At 63.7% G+C, this 20,527-nt stretch overlaps 2 protein-coding genes and 1 long non-coding RNA gene across 4 annotated transcripts; 2 read left to right on the top strand and 1 right to left on the bottom strand.

Moving 5' to 3' along the window:
* Positions 1-884: 884 nt before the first annotated feature.
* LOC145720413 (uncharacterized) lies at positions 885-5,835 on the bottom strand. The gene is made up of 2 exons (XR_014143308.1): positions 5,674-5,835; positions 885-3,020 (listed from the first exon to the last, which is right to left on the bottom strand). It is a non-coding gene; the product is annotated as an uncharacterized LOC145720413 (long non-coding RNA).
* Positions 1,648-3,195, top strand: DUSP28 (dual specificity phosphatase 28). The gene is made up of 2 exons (XM_006746672.3): positions 1,648-2,049; positions 2,143-3,195. Exons 1-2 carry the CDS (start codon positions 1,648-1,650, stop codon positions 2,299-2,301), a joined length of 561 nt encoding a protein of 186 aa, XP_006746735.2. The 3' UTR covers positions 2,302-3,195.
* Positions 5,836-6,729: 894 nt separating the features above from the next.
* RNPEPL1 (arginyl aminopeptidase like 1) lies at positions 6,730-16,550 on the top strand. 2 transcript variants are annotated; one of them, XM_081813262.1, is made up of 11 exons: positions 6,730-7,353; positions 10,614-10,754; positions 11,195-11,328; positions 11,861-11,977; positions 12,176-12,411; positions 12,656-12,769; positions 13,167-13,279; positions 13,547-13,655; positions 14,632-14,862; positions 14,936-15,078; positions 15,567-16,550. In XM_081813262.1, exons 1-11 carry the CDS (start codon positions 6,814-6,816, stop codon positions 15,852-15,854), a joined length of 2,166 nt encoding a protein of 721 aa, XP_081669388.1. In that variant the 5' UTR covers positions 6,730-6,813; the 3' UTR covers positions 15,855-16,550. The 2 variants fall into 2 exon arrangements, with proteins under 2 accessions (XP_081669388.1, XP_030873338.2); XM_031017478.2 differs by having other exon boundaries at positions 6,731-7,353; positions 11,177-11,328.
* The last annotated feature ends 3,977 nt before the right edge of the window (positions 16,551-20,527 follow it).

Below are 20,527 nucleotides of genomic sequence, written 5' to 3'. Positions count from 1 at the left end.
GTCATGATCCCAGGGTCCTGGGATGGAGCCCTGCATCAGGCTCCCCTGCTTCTCCCTCTCCCATTCCCCCTGCTTGTGTTCCCTCTCTCGCTGTCTCTGTCAAATAAAATCTTTAAAGAGAGAGAGAGAAATGGTCAACTTCAAAATATCCTACAAACTTGGTAAACCATACCATCTGTTGCAGGTTGAATGGCATCCCCCCAAAACATTAAGTTTAAATCCTAAGCCTTGGTACCTGTGAATGACCTTATATGGAAATAGGGTCTTTGCAACTAATCAAGTCAAGAAGTCATACTGGATTAGGATGTGCCTTAAACTAAATGACTAGTGTCCTGATAAGAAGGAGATTTGGAGACCCCAAACACACAGGGAAAAATAAACTTCTGTTGTTTTAAGCCACCGAGTTTGTGATGTTTTGTTACAGATGAATCAGAAAAAAACACTTACTATTATTAGAATAAAACAAAGTGCAATATCATTGTATACAGGGTTGCAAGACAGCTACTTTTCACTGAAACGGATCCCGGAAAGACGTCCCTGAATGACACTGGCCATCAGAAAAACCTGAATAAGTCTTATGTGGCAACTATGTGGACATTAAATGATGTGGGTTTTTTTAAGAATTTATTTGCGAGAGCACACGCACAAGCGGGGGGCGGGGGGGGGGAGTGGCAGAGGGAGAGGGAGAAGCAGACTCTCCGCTGAGCAGGGAGCTCAACTCGGTGCTTGATTCCAGGACCTGAAGGACCTGGAGATCATGATCTAAGCTGAAGGCAGACACAACCCACTGAGCCACCCGGGAGACCCTAAACGATGTTAACTTTTTAAAATTAGAGTGATGAACCAAAAATTAAGAAAAATAAAAATACTGGTATATGAAGAAATGAAAACTTAACAACAAATAGTTTTATTTCATATGAACTGTGTTTTACAATAAAAGGGAAAATAAAATGCAGAAATTACAAAGGGCAATTAATTAGGAAGCGGATAAAAGGGAACAAACATAAAACTGTACTAAAAGGCACCTCAGCCGGCAATACAATTATTAGTTCCTAAGAGGAAGCGAAGCCAGGCAGCCTACCAACAAAACGATATAGAGGATACTGGAGGGGACCCCCTGTCCGCATGGCAGCTGGAGAAGCCCACCTCCCCGAGCCCAGCTGGGGCCCTGCTACCCGCCCCCTCCACGGCCAGACCGGCTCCGGGACGGGTGCCCGCGTCGGTGAGCCACCCCCCACCCCGGGCGCAGGGACAGGCACTGCAGCACTAGAAGCCCAGCCTCGCAGGTCTGCCCCGGCCGCGGTCTGTCCAGCCCAGGTTGCCCGGGAGAGAACACCGCCCTCCCGCGCAGGATCGCGGGTCCCGGTCCTCCACGTTCCCCAGGGACCGCCCATTCATCCCAACGTCCCGGCCCCGCCCGCCCCGCCGCGGCCAATCCCATTCGCCCGCCGGTCCACGAGCCCAGCCAATGGCCGCAATCCCCATCCGCAGCCAATCAGAGGATGAGCCCTGCTCTGCCCCGCCAATGCGGAGGCAGCCAGGGCCCCGCGGGTGGGACCCTCGGAGGCCTTTAGGACCCCGGGGGTGCCCGGCGGGCCGCCCGGCCGCCCAAACTAGTCCCGCGGACCGGGCGTCCCGGCGCGGGTCATGGACCCGGGACAAGCCAGCCGCCGCGAGGCCCCCGGGGTCGCCTCGCCCGCGCCGCCGCCGTTCGTGCGCGTCGCCCCCTCGCTGTTCCTCGGGACTGCGCGCGCCGCGGCCGCGCCGGAGCTGCTGGCGCGCGCGGGAGTCACCCTGTGCGTCAACGTCTCGCGCCAGCAGCCCGGCCCGTGCGCGCCCGGCGTGGCCGAGCTGCGCGTGCCCGTGTTCGACGACCCGGCCGAGGACCTGCTGGCGCACCTGGAGCCCACCTGCGCCGCCATGGAGGCTGCGGTGCGCGCCGGCGGCGCCTGCCTGGTCTACTGCAAGAACGGCCGCAGCCGCTCGGCCGCCGTCTGCACCGCCTACCTCATGCGGCACCGCGGCCTCAGCCTGGCGCGGGCCTTCCAGGTGGGGCGGGCCTCCCAGGTGGGCGGGCCTCCCGGCGTTAGGGGCGCGGAGCACCTTGAGGCGCTGCGGTCAGCCTCTGCTTTTCGTACGCAGGCCGTGAAGAGCGCGCGCCCGGTGGCCGAGCCCAACCCGGGTTTCTGGTCTCAGCTGCAGAAGTACGAGGAGGCCTTGCAGTCCCTGCCCCGCCTGTCCGGGGAGCCCTCGGGACCGTACTCCGGATCTGGAGGAGATGAGCTCCAGAATGAGCCCTAGTCCTCCAGCCCTTGGAGAGCACCCAGCCCCCAGTGCAGGGTGCATGGAGTTGGAGGTAGTTGAAGCGCTGACTGGAGGAGGTCTTTCTCCTCCTTCCTTACTGTCGCACACAGTTTTCATTTTCCGATTCTTCCTGAAAGGCTGCGCGTTTCTGTCCCGTTTGACAGTTCGGCGGGAGTGTGTCCACTGAAGAGGGGACTGGAAGCGTTCCTTCCTTGGTCAGCAGCTTTACCAGACAGGGCTTGGTCAGGAAAATCCAAGCCGCGTGAGGAATTTTAGGCAGAAAGGTCTTTAATACAGAGGGCAAGGCCTGGGAAGGTATGGGAGTCATGGAGACCCCCCGACCCCAGTCGTGGCCGCCTGCCACTCTGATGTGGCTACTGCTGGAGGACACCAACACTGCCGGCAAAGCCTCGTGCCTGCCACTGTTGGAGCCCAGAGGGCTTTTCCCAGACGCCACACTGGTCCCCTCTCAGAATCTGGCGCAGAATCCAGACCGGTAACTGCTGCAACACAGGCCGGGCTGTGAGGCTGCCTGACCACAGCCTAGCGCCTGCGCCCACCTCCGACCTTACTGACCTCCCAGTTTCCACAACAGCACTGAGCCCCGGCCTCACATCCCACAGCCACCCTCGTGTCGAAGAGGCACTGACCACCTGTGCGTCTGAGCGTGTCGACTCCTCTTTTGGTTCAGGCACACCTCACCTGGATCCTATGGTCTAAAGACTGTACCAGAAAATTAATCACCATCAACACCTCTGAAATAAGATAGGAGGGAAAAAAGGGGGGAAACTGGGGTACAATATAAATTACAGATAATACAGCCCCCGGTTAATATATGCTGCCAAATACATATCAAGGTAATTAATGAAATATCATAATTAGTGTTTAATATTTCCGCTCCCCACTACTCATTTCATGTTCTTCTCCTCAGCCAGCACCTCGCTGGTCCTGGTCTTTTCCTGGTGAGGTGATTTGAGCCTCCACTCTGAAGGGCCCTGAGTGGCCCTGTCTGCACTGGGGCTGTGGCCTCCCTCACCTCGTCCTCAGCGGGGAGTACCGAGGGCATCAGGAGAATGTCCCAAGCTCAGCATACTCCTCCTGGCCCCACTGAGTGGCAGCAAAGCCCAGCTGCTCCTTCAGAGTCAGGACCAGGCACTCCACCCAGCCCAGCAGCCCCGGATTTGCCTGTTGCCTCTGTGGCCTGAGGAGCCCAGAATGGTCAGGTGGTGTCTCAGCCTGCCATCCAGGGGGACACCTGTGTCCTTGGTAGAAGCAGCATACCTGGGAACAAATCCTCTGACCCAGCAGAGCCCAAAGTTGTGGGGATGGGAAACTCACACTTTGTGAGGCACTGGGATGGCCATGAAAGGGGCCCCCTCCCCGCCCCCCCATTACACCTACACCTGGGTCTGACTGTGACAGGAGTGACACCCTTTGTTGGTCCCTGGCTGCAAGCATATACCACACCTTGGAGGTGGGCACCCAGCCCCTGGCAATATCACCAGTCAGCAGCTCCCGCCCCCATGTGCTGCAGCCTGTCATGACCTGCCTGTAGCTCACTGCAGCCGAGTCACCACCTAACACCTCTGTGCAGGGCTTGTGGGCTGCCTCACTCTCCAAGCCGCTCAGAGCTCATGTCGCCTTGCCATCACCCCCTTCCATACAGGGGCTACTGCCACCGTGTCCGCTCGGTAGGCGAGGCTACAGTGACTTGGAGGTGAGCCGAGCAGTCTACCAGGACCGGAGTCCAAGTTTTTACCCAGCATGCTCACGGCACCTTTCATGGGAGCCCCCACCCCACCCCGCCGCCAGCCCGTCTGGCTGACCTGGCTCTGGATAACGAAGGTGCAAGGCCACAGAGCTGAGCCAGGTTGAAAGACCTCTGTGGGCCACATCAGTGTTTTACCCACCAGTTCTGTTTGAGAAGCTCTTACTAGAGGCCAAGTTCTCTGCCTGTCTCCACGTGCACCTCCCAGCAGGGGCGGCAGGGACCCGTCCCCTCCCTGGCACAGTGCACCTGAATGGTGGTGCCAGTCCATGAGCATTAGGGGAAGGCTGGGTGTAGGCAATGTTGACTGCTCCAGCCCACCCAAGCCAGCTAGGATTGGATCACCAGAAGACTGGAGTATGGCAATTCCTGTGGGAGAAACCCCAGCCTCTGAGAGCCCCAATTCCACCTTCCTCTCCCTGGGTCAGGTCACGTGGGGAGAGGGGAGAAGTGCATTGCAGCTGCTCCCAGCCCTGCTCCCCTGGACAGCGGCTTTCCAGCTTTCCGGAGGGCTGGAGTGTAATGCAGCCCCCTGCTGCAGGGTAAGAGAGGGCAGCCAGACCGGCTATGGGGAAGGGCCTTGGCACTGTGCTGAAGGCACTGTCCCCTGCAGGACAGAGACAGGGTGGAAACTGAGGACAACCACAGCCCTCCACCTGTGGGCCTCACAGTTCACAAGGTGCCTTAGTGGGCCGGCTTTAGTCCTGCAAAACAGAGGTGTTTGCTCTAAAACTGGCTTATGTTGGTTCCTTACATAAATGTGGGGTAGCAGGCACCCCCACCCTGGGAGGAGAGGGGTTAACAGCTGTGGACCAGCAAGGTTGCCCCACTCCACCCGTCCTATGTGCAGAATTGGCCTTGGGGAGATACGCAGGGCCCTCCAGCAGAGAAGGGATGAGATGAAACCCCTGCTTCCCCAAGACCAGGGAACCAGGAAGACAAGAAGCCCTTGATGGCTTCTGAGGGCACAGGTGGTTGGTCATGAGGGGACGAGGGCAGGCTAGTGTGGGTACCCACGTGCAATCCTGATGTTCCTCTAGCCCGAACCAACTGGCCTCGAGGAAGGGGCTCAGAGAAGCTCCTAAGACTGCGAATACAATCTAAAACCCTCTGCCCTTGGCACCTCAGGAACCCCACCACGTAGGCAGGCACTGGGCCACGTGAACTCAGAGAGGACCAATTAGACCCCAGCTCTCTCCTCTTTTGAGTCTTAGATGTAGAACTGACCTCCTCCCCCAGGTGACTGCAGGAGCCCTGGGATTCCTGGGGGGGTTGGGGTTGTGTTACCCCAGCTAAGAGGACCCAAGGGAAAATTAAAGCAATGCTTCAGTGCACGTGCTCCACATGGGTGGACCTGGTCCTCCCTCCCAGCCAACCATTCCTCCCACCCCTCCCCCGCTCCCAGGAAGGAAGGCGGGCGCCATCACATGGGTTACAGACAGGGACAGAGTCCAGAGGATTAAAGGCTACTTGGGGATGATGCCTGGCTGGGTGCAGCATCTGTCCCACACGACGATGGAGCAGAGGAGAGCGGTGTGTGAGGCTCCTGGATGCCCTTCCAGGCCCCAGAGCCCCTTCTCCCCGAAACTGTGAATTCTTACATCATGGTAACAGCACCATCTTGGTGGCCCCTCTCATTCCATGGCTTCTGGTGGATCTTGAAGCCTCCCTGGTGTGCAGCCCTCTCCTCTGGGCCCAGGCCTCTGGACAGGACCCTGCAAGGCGGGATGGGGAGCAGGCCAGATCCCTGCTACGGCCCCAGCACTCACCAGCTCAACAGTGGGGCCTCCAGGCTTAAGACAGCACTTTCTGCGATGATGGAATATCCACTCGGACCAGTAGTTGCCACTAGCCACACAGTAGCCCCCCCACACGTGGAGACCTTGAAACACCGCCATGCCAGGGAGGAGCCAAACTCATAACCGTATTTCATGTAAATCTAAATAGCCATACACGGCTAGTACTACCTTATCAGACAGCACAGCCCTAAGGCCCCCCGAGCTCCACATGGCCCACAACACAGACCACTGGTCTCATGGGGGCGGCGGTGAGGGAGACGTGTATACACTTCCTGGCTCTGCAGAAGCAGAGACTGCACTAGGCAGCCGTTGCCCCAGGAACCTGGCCCACAGCAACCCTCAGGAGCCGGGTCAGAAGAGTACAGGGCTTGGGAAGCCGCTCGGCCACCCGGTGCCTCCAGGCCCCTGTGCGCCCTGGTCCTCCAGTGCACAACACCCCCGGCACCCGCGCCCAGGACCCCCAACCCCACCCCGGCTTGCTGTCCGGCCCCGCGCACTTTGCGCCCAGTCCCCCCGCATACAGCTCCCGCGGCTCCCAGCCCGACCTAACCTTACCTCACATTGCCCCCGGACCCGCACACGGCGTCCCCCGCTCCCAGGTTCCCCGCGCACAGCGCCTCCCGCTCCCCGGCCCGGCCCCCGGTATAGCGCCCCGGACCTCGGGTCCCCCGCGCACGGCTATCCCGCCCGCCCCCACCCCAGTCCCGCGCGCACTGCGTCCCCGGCTCCCCAGCCCGGCCCCGCGCACAGCGCCCCCGGCGGCGGCCGAGCGGAGCCCGAGCGGGGCGGTGCACGGCACGGGGCCGGGCCGGGCGGCTCCCGGCGCGACTTCCTGTTGTGCCCGCGCCCCGCCGCCGCCACCGCCGCCGCCCGGCGCCCCTTGCCCGCTCCCCGCGGCCCGGCGCGGCCGCCGCCCATGGATTTCACCTAGCGCGGGCGGCTATGGCGGCGCAGTGCTGCTGCTGCAAGGCGCCCGGCGCCGAGGCCGCGCCCGCCCGCCCGCCGCCGGAGCCGCCGCCCGCCCTGGACGTGGCCTCGGCCTCCAGCGCGCAGCTCTTCCGCCTCCGCCACCTGCAGCTGGGCCTGGAGCTGCGGCCCGAGGCGCGCGAGCTGGCCGGCTGCCTGGTGCTCGAGCTGTGCGCGCTGCGGCCCGCGCCCCGCGCGCTCGTGCTCGACGCGCACCCGGCCCTGCGCCTGCACTCGGCCGCCTTCCGCCGCGCCCCCGCCGCCGCCGCCGCCGCCGCCGCCGAGCCCCCCTGCGCCTTCGCGTTCGCGGCCGCCGGACCCGGGCCCGCGCCGCCGCCCCCGCTGCCCGCCTTCCCCGAGGCGCCCGGCGCGGAGCCCGCCTGCTGCCCGCTGGCCTTCAGGGTGGACCCGTTCACCGACTACGGCTCCTCGCTCACCGTCACGCTGCCGCCCGAGCTGCAGGCGCACCAGCCCTTCCAGGTCATCCTGCGCTACACCTCGACCGACGCCCCGGCCGTGAGTCCGCTGGGGCCGGGGCGGGGGGCGGGGGGCTGGGGGCTAGGGGCTGGGCTCAGGGTGGTCCCCGGGCAGCCTCTCCTCGCGCTGCCAGGTGAGGGGGCCTTAACCTGGGCTCTGCGCCTGGGGCACCTGCGGAGGGGGCGGGGCCAGCCTGGCCCTGGGGCGTCCGTGGCCTCCGGCCTGGCACTCCTCCTCCTGGCCCTGGAGTCCTGTTCAGGTGCTCTCAGTGATTTCCAGCGGATGCCTGGGGAGTTTTTAGGAGCCTTGGACAGAGTGAGAGTCCTGGTGCTGGCCAGTGGGTGGTGGGGGCAGGGGACAGCATGCCACCAAGGGAGGCCTCTCCTTTCAGTTGTGCCAGAGTTGTCCCTGCCTGGGGCCAGGGCAGCTTCCGGTGGGTACAAGCCAGTCCATACATGTGCCTGAGCCCGGCACTGGGGCAGGCCAGGGGGTGGTGTCAGATGTGGAAGGGCCTCCGTGTGACCTAGGTCTTCAGAGGACTTGGGGCCAGCTGATCTACTCTCTGGAGGTGGCTGTGAGGGACAGAGCTGCCAGAGCCAGAGAGGGCCGGCTTGGCTCTGTGCCTTGGGCCTTCTGGGTGAGGATTGGCCGGGGCTGCAGCCGGGTGCCCCCACAGACAAGCAGGTAGGCTCTGCAGGGCTTTGGGCACGGAACACCCACTGCCCCAAAGGCTCTGCCGGAAAGCCGAGGCGGCTCAGGTCGGGCTCAGTGGCTGCAGCACCACTCTGCCACGGTGAGGCTTTTTGGATGGAGCAGGGCCTTTCACTCCTGCGGCATGGGGGTTCCCTGGGTTCCCCCCACGTACACAGCATGCACACAGCTCTGAGACGCCCTGGGGGGTTCCATCTGTCCCTGTCTGTAGCATGCAAAGGGACAGGTGGTGTGGTGGCATCTGGCCAGGGGCACCAAGGTGACATCTGGGTGGGAAGAGCCCAGACCAGACACACACCTGTGGGCTTCCGGCATGATTCCCAGGAACCCTCAGCAGGCCCCGCCACCTCACTGCCTACCCTGAGCTCCCACGAGTCTGCTAGCTGCTGGCCCCTGCTGCCTGCTCAGGTCATCTGGGGCTCTGACAGGCGGCAGATACGCCTTCCAGCATGGCAGTGAGAACGAAGAGACGTGCTTCTCCCTGACCCTGATCTGTGAGCTTGGAGCCCTTGTGTCTGGTCCACTCAAGACCATGACCAGCAGAATGGTGGGTCCAGGACCCTTGGCAGGCTGCTGGGGATCGGGTCAGGCCAATAAGAGCAGCCGTCCTCCCTGGGCTTTCTATGGCCTGGGGGCTGGAGCAGGGAGGGGCCTCATGGTCCCCACAGATGGTGCAGCTGTGGGCTTGGGGACAGGGGCCTGGCCTGCAAACTGGATCACTTGCAGAGGACAGAGGGTTTGGCCTGGGGCACCCACCATCATGCAGGAACACCACAGGGCTCAGGGCCTGTGCACGGAGCCCCCCTCTTCCTGGCTTGTTCTAGGCCTAGATCCCTAAACCTGTCCGTGTGCCAGTGCAGATGCTGCTTCCTGGGAGTGGGGCCCCACACCCCAGAGGCAGTTTGTCTCTTGCATCCCATTCCTGAACCCCCCCTACCCCCTCCCCCAGCAAGAACAGCTTTCTTCCTTTACTGTGGGGTCTGGAGTCAGTAGCCCACTCCTTCACAGCCCCTCAGCAGCTGCACCTCCGCCCCTGCACCCTGAAAGGATTTGGCGGCTCAGCTCCGGGGCAGGGCCCTGCCCGCCTGGGGGTTTGCCCCAGCCCACCACTCCCAGGGAGGACTGTGGACCCCATTGGTCTCTGCTAGGCTAAGGGGAGACCAGTGCTGGATGGGGCCTCTCTGGCTGGGCTGAGAAGTGGACATGGTGGTGGGAACAGGAGGCCTGAGATGGGCAGAACCTGAGGAGGGCCCCAGGGAAGGGAGGGGTCAGTGGGAGGGGAGGCTGTGGTGGTGGAGCAGGTGTGAGAGGGGAAAGCGAGTTTGAAGGGGGTCTGGGGGACTGCGGGGACCCATCCCCAGCATGGGCCAAGGACCACCTGTAGCAGGACCCACTGCAGAGTCTCCTTAATGCAGATTCCTGGGTGCTGGCCCCTGGCAGTTCTGGGATGGGGCCCAGGACTCTGCAGTTTTGAACAGGCTCCCCAGACAGGCCTTCTGTACATCCGGGGCAGCCTGGGGGGTCAGCAGAAAAAGAAAATACCACTGCAAGCGTCCACTAGTGAGGGGACAGAGACATAGCAGCCAAAAGGAAGTTTTTTAAAGAAGCCGGTGAACGTTGGCCAGGTGTCTGGCCCGAAGCAGATAGGTAGCCCTGCCAAGTCTGGGAATCCACTTGGGTCCGAGGTCTGCGGGAAGGGCAGCCCCTCCTGGGTGTGGCGGTCCACCGCTCCTGTGATCTCAGCATGAAACACTGCGGGTGGCCAGCAGCCGCCGTGGGTTCCACGGACCCATCACTTGCAGAGGCTGTGGGGGGTCCTGGGAGGACCCCTCTGTGCTTGGTCACCCAAGCGGACAAGGAACAAGCCAGTTTGCTCCAGCGATCACGGGCCGGCAGAGGGGAGCGTGGGGAGAGCAGAGTCAGGGCCCCTGCATACGCCCCAGTGGCCCTCCCATGGCCACTCCTGGCCTGCCCGGCCCATTCCTCTCCAAGTGCCTGGTCCCATTCTCAGGGGTTCAGGAGCTCCTTTCCAGTATGTGGAGTCATCAGGAAGCTCCAGTTTTCTCCCATTTTCAGTTCTTGGCTCCCTTTCCTCGCTGCCAGCCTATGAGAATTTGGACTTGGGTCTTCGACGGTGCTTCAGTTTCCCATCAGAAGCTGGGATGAGGGGCTGGGGCCTGGAGACCCCCTGAGCTGGCTCCTGGGTGCCTGGCCTCCTGCTGGCCATGCTCTGGGTCAGCTGCCCTGCCTGCCTGAGGGGCGGGTAGGTGACAGCGACCAGGAGTGGCTCTTGGCCCTGGAGGAGCCCAATCAGGCCATCTCCTCCCGGGCTCCCGCTGTCTTCCTCTCCAGCTGCCGCCCCCAGAGGCTCTGGGCCGAGAAGCCTGAGCAGGTCCACAGGTTTGGGGCCGCTCCTACGGCCCTGCTCTTTCCAGGAAACCTGCCCAGCTTCCCGGAAGCAAAGCATGGTTGGCAGGGGTGTCCTGGCATCCCCACGTGCCACCTTCTGGTGGGACAGGGCCCCCTCTTGCCTTGCTGTGGTGGGGACGGTGACACTGGCTGATGCCCTGCCCACCGCCTGCCTGCAGATCTGGTGGCTGGACCCCGAGCTGACCTATGGCAACGCCAAGCCCTTCGTCTTCACCCAGGGCCACTCAGTGTGCAACCGCTCCTTCTTCCCCTGCTTCGACACGCCTGCCGTCAAGTGCACCTACTCGGCTGTTGTCAAGGTCAGCGTCCCCCGGCCTGGCCTGCTTCCTCGCCACCCTCCAGGAAGGAGCCCTAGTGTGGGAAGGGGCAGCCTGATAGGGGTTCCCAGCAGAGCATGGGGGCTCTTTGTGATGAGAGGTGCCCTGACAGGGATGTGGCTCTCAGGCCCAGGTCGTGGGGCTCTCCATCAGGGATGTGGGGCTCCCTACCACAGATATGGGGTTTCCTGACCCAGGGTACGGAGTTCCATTGGAGAGAGGGGTCAGCCTGACGGGGGGCATGGGATTTCCCATCATGGACATGGGGTGCCCTGTTGGGGGATGTGGGGTTCCTTATCATGATATGGGGTTCCCTGACTGGGTTGTAGGGTTTTCCACCAGAGCATGGGGTTCCCCATCAAGGACATGGGGTGCCCTGATGGGTGGGGCCTCCTCGCACGCAGGCCCCGTCGGGGGTGCAGGTGCTGATGAGCGCCACACGGAGCACCTACGTGGAGGAGGAGGGCGTCTACCGCTTCCACATGGAGCACCCTGTGCCCGCCTACCTCGTGGCCCTCGTGGCCGGGGACCTCCAGCCGGCAGACATCGGGCCTAGGTAGGGCCACTGCTGCTTGCTTCCTGCAGCAGCTGCTGCCACGGGGGGCCCAGGCTTTGGGGAAGTCCCGCCACGGGCCAGGCATGGGGCCCGCGTCTGTGGCGGCCCCGCTGGGGACCCCGCAGTGTGGGGACCAGCCCTGCCCCCCCCTTTTCTTGCTTCCACCAGAGGCCATCCCTGCCAGGCTCCTCTCACCCCACCCACCCCCAGACCAGAAGGTGGGGCCCTCGCCCCCTTAGTGCCCTCCTCAAGCCCGTCCTCCTGCTGGGGCCACACAACAGCCTGATGCACCTTCAGGCTTGGGCGGGTGTTTTCAACGCAGCGACAGAAGGAACCCAGCCCCCCCTCGGCGTGTGGCTTGGCCGTTGTGGTGGGAAGGGCCTGCATGGTAGCCCTCAAGTGAGGTGGGGCAGCGGGCTGGGCGCTTTCTGAGGTGTGGGTGGTATTGGGGCCCAGAAGGAGAAGGCCGGCCTGCTGGGTGAGCGGGGTGGGCGCTGGTCAGCCTCTGCCCACCCTCTCTGCCCCGGAATAGGAGCCGTGTGTGGGCCGAGCCGTGCCTGCTGCCCACGGCTACCAGCAAGCTGTCGGGCGCAGTGGAGCAGTGGCTGAGCGCGGCCGAGCGTCTGTACGGGCCATACATGTGGGGCAGGTACGTCCCGGGCGCCTGGGAGCCTGGCTGGGTACCGAGGGGGGAGGGCACGGCCAGAGGGCAAGTCCCGCCCTCCTGAGGAGTAAACGGGGGCCTACAAGGAGGGCCCCATGTCTGACCTTCTGCGGAGGCCGTGCCGCTCACCACCCAGGCCCACGGCCCTCTGGGGTCACCTGCCCGGCCTCCCGCCCTGAGCAGGTACGACATCGTCTTCCTGCCCCCCTCCTTCCCCATCGTGGCCATGGAGAACCCCTGCCTCACCTTCATCATCTCCTCCATCCTGGAGAGTGACGAGTTCCTGGTCATCGATGTCATCCACGAGGTGGCCCACAGCTGGTTCGGGAATGCAGTCACCAATGCCACGTGGGAGGAGATGTGGTTGAGCGAGGGCCTGGCCACCTATGCCCAGCGCCGTATCACCACCGAGACCTACGGTACTGCCCGCAGCCAGCCCGGGGTGGCAAGGGGGGTGGCAGGAGGCTGGGGCCACAAGAGGCTGAGAGCCCAGCCTGTCCCCCAGGGTGTGGTCCCCCGACGTGTGTGTGTCCAGCAGGGTGGCCTTGGGTCGGCTCCACAGAGCTCAGGGTGGGGAGCACCGGGGGCAGCAGCTCAAAGCTGCTCAGGTGCTCAGGCTGCCCACCCCCCTCCTGCCTCCACTGCCCCCCTGCCCCCGTCCAGGGGCTGCCTTCACCTGTCTGGAGACAGCCTTCCGCCTGGATGCCCTACACAGGCAGATGAAGCTCCTCGGAGAGGACAGCCCAGTGAGCAAGCTGCAGGTCAAGCTGGAGCCAGGTACCCACTCCCACCAGGCCTCGCCCTAGGCCCTACATACGTCACCCTGCAGGGCCTCCCTGCCATCCCTTGCTTCCTCTGGCTAGAGCCAAGGCCAGGCCAGGTGCCCCCAGCCCTAGGAAGGCTTCCCCTAGGCTCCCTCAGCCTGCCACCGCCTCTCCTGGGCTCTGAGCACTGGCCACCGTGATGTGTGCGCCCTCGGTTTCCACCAAGGCTCCCTGGGCAGGGCAGGCCCCACCACTGCACTCCTAGGGCATCCGGATACGTGAGGGCCCTCGGCCCTTCCTGCTCCGCAGCGCCTGACCTCCCCCACCCCCAGGCTCTCCCCACCCCATCCCCTCCCCATGCCCTATTTTGGTAGGGGCGCTGCCCAGAGCCAGGGCTGTTCCCCTTGCAGGAGTGAATCCCAGCCACCTGATGAACCTGTTTACTTACGAGAAGGGTTATTGCTTCGTGTACTACCTGTCCCAGCTGTGCGGAGACCCCCAGCGCTTTGACGACTTTCTCCGAGTGAGCAGCCCTCTGCCCGGGACAGGCCCTGCCCTCTGCCCACCCTGAGCCCCTCCCCACCTCCCAAGGCTGCCTCCTGTCCTGGCGTGGAGTCGGGGGCACCTGGGAGCAGCAGGGCAGGACACCGCCTCCTCCCTCTAGCGCCCTCCCGGCTCCAGCCACTTGGCATGGCCCACATGGCCACACAGTGCCTCTGCGCCCACCCCGCTCTGGTGGGGATGGTGTGCCCGGCCCCCGGGCCTGCTGAGCCCTGCCCCACCTGCGCAGGCCTATGTGGAGAAGTACAAGTTCACCAGCGTGGTAGCCCAGGACCTGTTGGACTCCTTCCTGAGCTTCTTCCCAGAGCTGAAGGAGCAAAGCGTGGACTGCCGGGCAGGTGAGGCCCACTGCCTGCCATGTGTCCGTGGCCACCCTCAGCCCACCAGGGGAACAGAGGGTGTGAAGGTTTGGGGGGTGGGGAGCTCTACTGCACAGGATACTGCTTCTGCCTAGGGAAAGGCCCCTTGGGTTCAGCTGTCCCTCCTTCAACCAACCCTGGCCAGATGGCGTGAGCCTTGGGCTGGGACACCATGGGTGCAGAGGGGAGAGTGTGCTTCCTATCCTGATGAGGCCCAGGAGGCTTCCCTGAGGAGGCAGCACTTAGGTCAAGCAGGCTGAGCTAGCCAGTATGTGCAGAGGATCTGGGGCATGATTGCTTGGGCAGAGGGAGGTTTGCTTTGGAGCTGTCTGAGGCTGCTGGCCCACCTTTGCGATGCCCATAAAGATATCTCTAGGGGTCCAAGGGCTTGGGGCCAAAGGAGAGACTGGAGGGTTCTGACATCTAGGGAGAGGCCAAGATTTGCTGGAGAGCAAAGAGGTGCGGCTGGCTGGGAGGTCTGGACAGGGTGACTGCTTTGGAAGCTTTAGTAAGTGCACCAGGAGTTTTCGGCGGTGGGGAATGGGCAGCACCTGCCCCCAGAACGGCCCAGGGCTTTAGAGCAGGCTGCTGGCCAGCCCCCCGTTATGTTGCAGAGCACCCCCCACACACACCCACTCCTGCCATTCACCGCCCCCCACCACACTCCCTGGCGCTGAGGTGGGGTTTAAAGTGCCTCACTGTTTGGTACCCATGAGAGGCATGGAGGGACAGGGGTACCTCATTCACCAGCCTGAGTCTTCGGCCTCCCCATGCTCCCTCACGGAAGCCACTCCTCTGGCTCAAGGTAGCAGGTGCTGGAGCTGACCCCAGCCTCCCCAGCTGCCTCTGCCCTGGGGCTCCCAGGCCCTGGGACAGTCACACCCAGGGACATCCTCGGCATCTGGGGTCTCCTGGCTTGGGTGGGGACCCCAGGTGGCTGGTATCTCCCCTGCAGGGCTGGAGTTCGAGCGCTGGCTCAACGCCACAGGCCCACCGCTGGCTGAGCCGGACCTGTCTCAGGGATCTAGCCTGACCCGGCCGGTGGAGGCCCTCTTCCAGCTGTGGACCGCGGAGCCGCTGGACCAGGCAGCCGCCTCAGCCAGTGCCATCGACATCTCCAAGTGGAGGACCTTCCAGACAGCACTCTTCCTGGACCGGCTCCTGGATGGGTCCCCGCTGCCCCAGGGTGGGTCCCGCGGCTGCCAGGGTGGCTGGGTGGGGAGTGCCTGCCCAGCCCTGACCCGCCCATGGCCCCGCAGAGGTGGTGATGAGCCTGTCCAAGTGCTACTCCTCCCTGCTGGACTCGATGAATGCCGAGATCCGCATCCGCTGGCTTCAGATCGTGGTCCGCAACGACTACTACCCCGACCTCCACCGGGTCCGGCGGTTCCTCGAGAGCCAGGTACGACCACCTGCACAAGCCCCGCCCCCACTGCTCCACCCAGCCCTCCACTCCCGCCTCACAGGCTGGGCACCCAGGAGAAGGGGGTGGGGGCCGTGCGGGGTCTCGGTTGCCACTGGGGGCGCACGCCAGGTGGGAGGAGCCCGGACCCCGTCAGTCGTCAGGGAGGCCATGTCCTCCAGAGGGAAGGCTGGGAGCACGGTCTGGAGGTCTAGGCCTACATGGCCCTGGGCCTGTGGGCAGTCCCACACCCGGCCTGGCCCCAGGGCTGTCTGAGGGTCCCAGGCCCCGTTACAGGGGCTCCAGCCTCCCCACTCCACACGGCTGTCCCCCGTCGGTGCCCCTGAGTCCAAGCTCCCTAGAAACGAGGCCTCCACAGAAGGCCCGTAGTGGCGTGTGGGGTGAGAGGCCTTGGGCAGCCTGAGTGCGGGCAGCGCAGGCCCGGGCTGGCGGGGCGGGCCGGGGCGACAGTGTGCCCACCTCCCCAGATGTCCCGCATGTACACCATCCCGCTGTACGAGGACCTCTGCACTGGTGCGCTCAAGTCCTTTGCCCTGGAGGTGTTCTACCAGACCCAGGGCCGGCTGCACCCCAGCCTGCGCAGGACCATCCAGCAGATCCTTTCCCAGGGCCTGGGCCCCGGCGCCGAGCCCAGCGTGGAGCAGGCCAGTGCCGGGGCGGACTCGGAGGTGGACGCAGACACGCCGGCCCTGTTGCTGGGGGACGAGCCTCCCAGCAGCGCCATTTCTCTCAGGGACGTCAACGTGTCTGCCTAGCCCTGACCTCCCAGACACCACGATTGTGCCTTCCGTGGCCCGGGCATGCCGGACTGTGCCTCGGCTCTGGCTGTGAGCCTGCCCGGGGCGCACGCCCCCTCCTGCGGGCTCTCCCAGGGACCTCCTCGTGGCCGGCGATGTCCGTGGACCTGGTCTCCCCAGCTCTCTTGCACTGCAGGCCAGAGAGGCCAGCACTCACCACGCCTCCCTGTCTCGACACTGACCGCCGGGCACTGCCCTCAGGGTGACAGCCCCGCAGTCCCCACGGCAACTGCCACACTGTGCCTTACATCTGCCGCGACGTCCAGGCTGCACTGTCCCCACAGCGTGCCTGCACCCCGCCCCGGGGGTCGGCAGCCTCAGCTGGCCCCTGGCAGAGGACAAGGACACAGACATGCCCTTAGCGTAGGGCCAGGGGACACTGAGGAGAGGGTGGACCTCCCTGGGGAGGGGTCCCCAGAAAGCCTTAACCCCTCAGGGAACATGGGGTCCTGGGCCCCAGGGGAAGTGGGACAGACAGTCTGTCTGGTGGCTGTAACACCCCGACAGGGAAGAGGACAGGTGGGGCTGGTGCTCTTTTTAGGCCCACCGTGCCGGCAGGGCCTGGGGGCCCCGGCAGTCCGAGCTGGGCTACCCCGGGGACCACTGTGACAGGGTCACCATGATTGCCCCATTAAACCTCCACTCTGCAAACAACCTCCCCGCCTGTTCACCCGACTCGTCTTCCGCGGGCACGGGGCTCCCCTGGGGTGGGGGCGGGAGCTGTGCATGGTCTGTCCTCTGACGAGGGGAGGCTGAGGGGGCCGAAGGGTCTTCCTCTGTGCTCCAGCCACTCCTCGCTGTGCCCTCAGAGGCCCCAGATCCTGCCCTGCAGCCCGGGCTTCTGAGGCCCTGCAGCAGCTCCCCCAGTTGCACCCCTGGGCCGGGTCTCTGCTCCCTCCACTGACCCTCAAACACCGAAGCAAAGGAGGCCGCTTGTCACCACCCTGGCTCTGGGCCTTTCTCAGCAGCGGCCCCCATCCCAACCTGGCGTAAAGGCAGGGTGTGTGGCGGGGGCGAGTTGGTCTCGGGTGACGGAGGGCAAGGGGCCGCAGACATCCATGAGCATGGGTGCAGCAGAAGCTATGGGTGAGATGCGGCCCAGAAGGGGGCACGAGGCGGGGACCCCACTGGGCGTCCACCACGAAGGGGGACGACTAAGCAGTGGGCCGTGGGATGAGGAAGCCACTGAGACCAAAGGCTGAGTCCAGGCTCTGCTCAGGGTCGCGCACGGGCTCAGCCTGACGGGGCCGCGCCACTGGCCAGTCCCAGGCGCAGAGCCCCGCTCTGCACAGGGGCCCGGGACGCGGGAGGACTGGAAATGGTGGCCCAGCAACCCCAGCATTGCCACGCCCAGCCGCCCGGTCACCAATATCCCATCAACCCTTCTGCGCTCTAGACCCCCCCCCCCCGGCAGACGGCCCAGTCCTCCCCCGCCCCAGGCATGGTGCAGCCCCCAGCCCGCACCTCGGTGGTCTCCAGGAATGTGGGGATGTGCACGAGGGCTAAGTGGGGCCCACAACCCAGAAACTTACGAACTGGAAGGCCAGTCAGCCGCCCTGCAGGGAACAGGGACGGGGCCACGGCAGCAACATCCCCACAGAAGGGGGAACACCCGGCAGCCCCATAGCGATCCTAGCACCCTGCAAGGGACCCAGTCCTGCGAGTGGGGGCCCGGTCCCGTGCTCTCGGTGGCCCCTGGCTCCGACCTCAGGAAGGTCCGTTCTCTTCCTGAACCAGGTGTCAACCAAGAAGCCCTCCGTGGGGCTGAGCTTCCTTCTCAGCCTCCTCCCTGCAAGAGGGAAGGTTGTTTTCAAGTCTCTTGTCCCACGCTTTTTTTTTTTAAAGATTTTATTTATTTATTTATTTGAGAGAGAGAGAGAGAGCACATGAGAGGGGGGAGGGTCAGAGGGAGAAGCAGGCTCCCCGCCGAGCAGGGAGCCCGACGCGGGACTGGAGCCCGACACGGGACTCGATCCAGGGACTCGATCCAGGGACTCCGGGATCATGACCTGAGCCGAAGGCAGTCGCTTAACCAACTGAGCCACCCAGGCGCCCCTGTCCCACGCTTTTTAGTCCTGGGCTCTGGGTCTCTTCGGCAACTGGACTCTCAGAAACACGGACTTGCCCGCGGCTCCACGGCCACGGCGCCTTCCTGGGGCCCTGCTAGGTGCGCGTGGCTCCCCGCCTGCCCGGCTGTGCCCACGTGCTCTCCCCCGACTTCGCAGAAGCAACTCCCAGCCATCACAACTGGGGGGTGGCGCCCATATCCTTGACACTGTCCTTGTCACGGTCCGTCCTGGCCCCGAGCTACCCTCTGGGGCGAGCGGCCGTGCTCCCAGCCCCGTGAGGCCCTGCGTTCCTGGCCTCTCGACACCCCCCTTCCCTGCAGCCTGGAAGCGGGGGATACGGTCGCGGCCCAGCGCCGCCCCCCGCCCGTCTTGCTCCACGCGGCCTGTGCCCCACACACGCTGCGGCTGCTCCCGCCAGACCCGCGAGCGCCTCGCACACCGTCTGCCCCGTGAGTCACCAGGGCTGGCCTTGACCGTGTCGTGCCGCCGCCTCACAACAGCTTGGCAACGTTCCAGCTCCCGGTCACGGCCTGGCCGCCCCGCGCCACGGCCCATGAGTCCTGTGTTCTGATGGAGGGGCACCCTCCCCGGGGCCGGCTTCTCGGCCACGGGCTAAGCTGCGCTCCAGCAACGAGCCCTCTGCAACGCCAGCGTGTTCAACAGGGGTGTTTCTCATTCGTGCCACAGGCTGGTGGGGGGCGGGGGGGGTGGGCTTTCCATCGCTGTGGTCCCTCAGGGGCCACCCGTGCTGACGAAGCAGAGGACATCCGGAACATTCCAGACACCTTGCCAGAGATGAGCGAGAGCTGAGGAGGGGCTCACATGGGCCCCGGTGAGGGCACGCGCTGGGGGGCCCGCACAGCCCCTCTCACCACGTGCAGGGAAGGGGGGTGGCAAGTGGCAGTAGTGACCCCCGCAGGGTGAGGGCCGAACGCTGGGAAACAGCTGCATTTTCGGGACAGAGAAGGGAGCAGCCAGGCAGGTAGGAGAGCAGTGTCGAAGGAGCCAGGGGCAGGTCGCCCAGAAGGGGGACAGCAGGGGCCTCGAGCAGCGGCTCTCGTGGCCGTGAGGAGAGCTGACAGCCGAGGGAGGTGGGAGGGAGGCCGCGGGCTCGCATGCGGAGCCTCTCTGGTCCTAGGGTCCCTCAGGCCGCGTCCTGTGCAGTCCAGCCCACCCCAGGAGTGCTCCCCACTCAGGGACTCACTGGGGGTAGGTCCCTCCCCTAAGGCCGGGTGCCTGGGGCAGAACTTCAGGTCTAGAGATAAGGCTTGGTCCGGCACCCCTGGGAGAGGGTCAGCACCCGCCAGACCAAACTTACACCCTAGGGAACAGCAAGCAGAGTGGTCAGAGGACGACATCACAACACGAAGGAAAGCCTCAGCCACGGGGGGGGCTGAAATATGCCATAAAGCAGGGGTCAGCACTTGCGGGACCCTGGGACACACAGAAAAGAACCAGGCAGAGGTTTGGAAACTGTTTTAAGGAGCCATCACTAAGATAAAAAATGACACCCCCCCCGCCGCAAAAAAGAACGCTTGGTAGAAAGGTCACAATGCAGAGAGGATTCATGGGCTGGAATACGGGACAAAGAATGTTCTAGAGTTAGCAAAGGAGTCTAAAGAGTAAGTACAGAGGAAATGTGAAATAGCAGAATTTCCTCAAGACCAGGTGGTCACGGAGAGACAGATAAAGTCACACAACGTTCACGCGAATCGAGGTGCCCTCACTCTGCCCTCGGCTCGCCCTTCCTTCCACAGCTGGGCCACTGGACCCCAGCCTCCCCTCTGCTCCCCACCACTCTTCCCCATCAGCCCTCCTGGCCCTGGCTCCCACGTACCTCCCACACCCAGCACAGACTGTCCTTCTGCCAAGAGAAATCTAATGTCAGCTGTCAGCAGCGCCCCCCCCCTCAGTAAACCGCCACCCCCCCAGACCCTGGGAGAGCAGAGGCCCCAGAGCAGGGCACTGGAGTCAAGAGGGATGATCTACGCTGTGCTCATGACAACACAGAACGCATGACCCCTAGAAGCCCTCCAGAGCAAGAGTTAGGGGGGAAATTCCTATTAGGAGCTTGTATTATTTTTATTTTTAAAAAATATTAACCTACAGCACCACCGAAAAGAAGCCATTCCTCTGTCGCAGTGAGCAAAGTGAACTAGGTCTGCCTGGCTTGGGCGCTGGCTGTGTCCTCCCCACAGCCGTGCTCACCTGGCTCACCACCTCCTCCCTTTGAAGCTCAGGCTCCTTGTCCTAATACGGGACAGTAAAACCTGCCTTTGGGATGGGCAAGGACAAACTCAACACTCATCGTGTTCAAATGAGTTCGACCCTTCGAGCCCTTAGGGGTGGATGCAAACAAGGCAGAAATAGCCCTGTTCCAGCCCTGCCTGGGAATTCCTTCAGCTCGATCCTTCCAGCCAGGGAACGGGAGATCCAAGCTTCTAGGACCCAACTCCCACTCCAGCCCAAACAATCCCACAGAGAAGCAGTCCGTGTTCTCACTGACCGCCCCCCACGGCCGAAGACCGTGGCCCTCACTGACCATTCCCTGCGCCGCCCCCC

Source organism: Leptonychotes weddellii, chromosome 3, assembly GCF_054177405.1.
Source record: "Leptonychotes weddellii isolate Sample4059 chromosome 3, ASM5417740v2, whole genome shotgun sequence".
In the NCBI taxonomy this organism is placed as follows: domain Eukaryota; kingdom Metazoa; phylum Chordata; class Mammalia; order Carnivora; family Phocidae; genus Leptonychotes; species Leptonychotes weddellii.
This window is presented reverse-complemented; position numbering and strand designations above follow the sequence as displayed.

Coding starts and splice junctions, on each gene's coding strand:
- DUSP28 (XM_006746672.3), top strand. CDS start 1,648: ATGGACCCGGGACAAGCCAGCCGCCGCGAGGCCCCCGGGGTCGCCTCG. Junction 2,050..2,142: donor GCCTGGCGCGGGCCTTCCAG/GTGGGGCGGGCC, acceptor TTTCGTACGCAG/GCCGTGAAGAGCGCGCGCCC.
- RNPEPL1 (XM_031017478.2), top strand. CDS start 6,814: ATGGCGGCGCAGTGCTGCTGCTGCAAGGCGCCCGGCGCCGAGGCCGCG. Junction 7,354..10,613: donor CCTCGACCGACGCCCCGGCC/GTGAGTCCGCTG, acceptor GCCTGCCTGCAG/ATCTGGTGGCTGGACCCCGA. Junction 12,412..12,655: donor TATCACCACCGAGACCTACG/GTACTGCCCGCA, acceptor GCCCCCGTCCAG/GGGCTGCCTTCACCTGTCTG.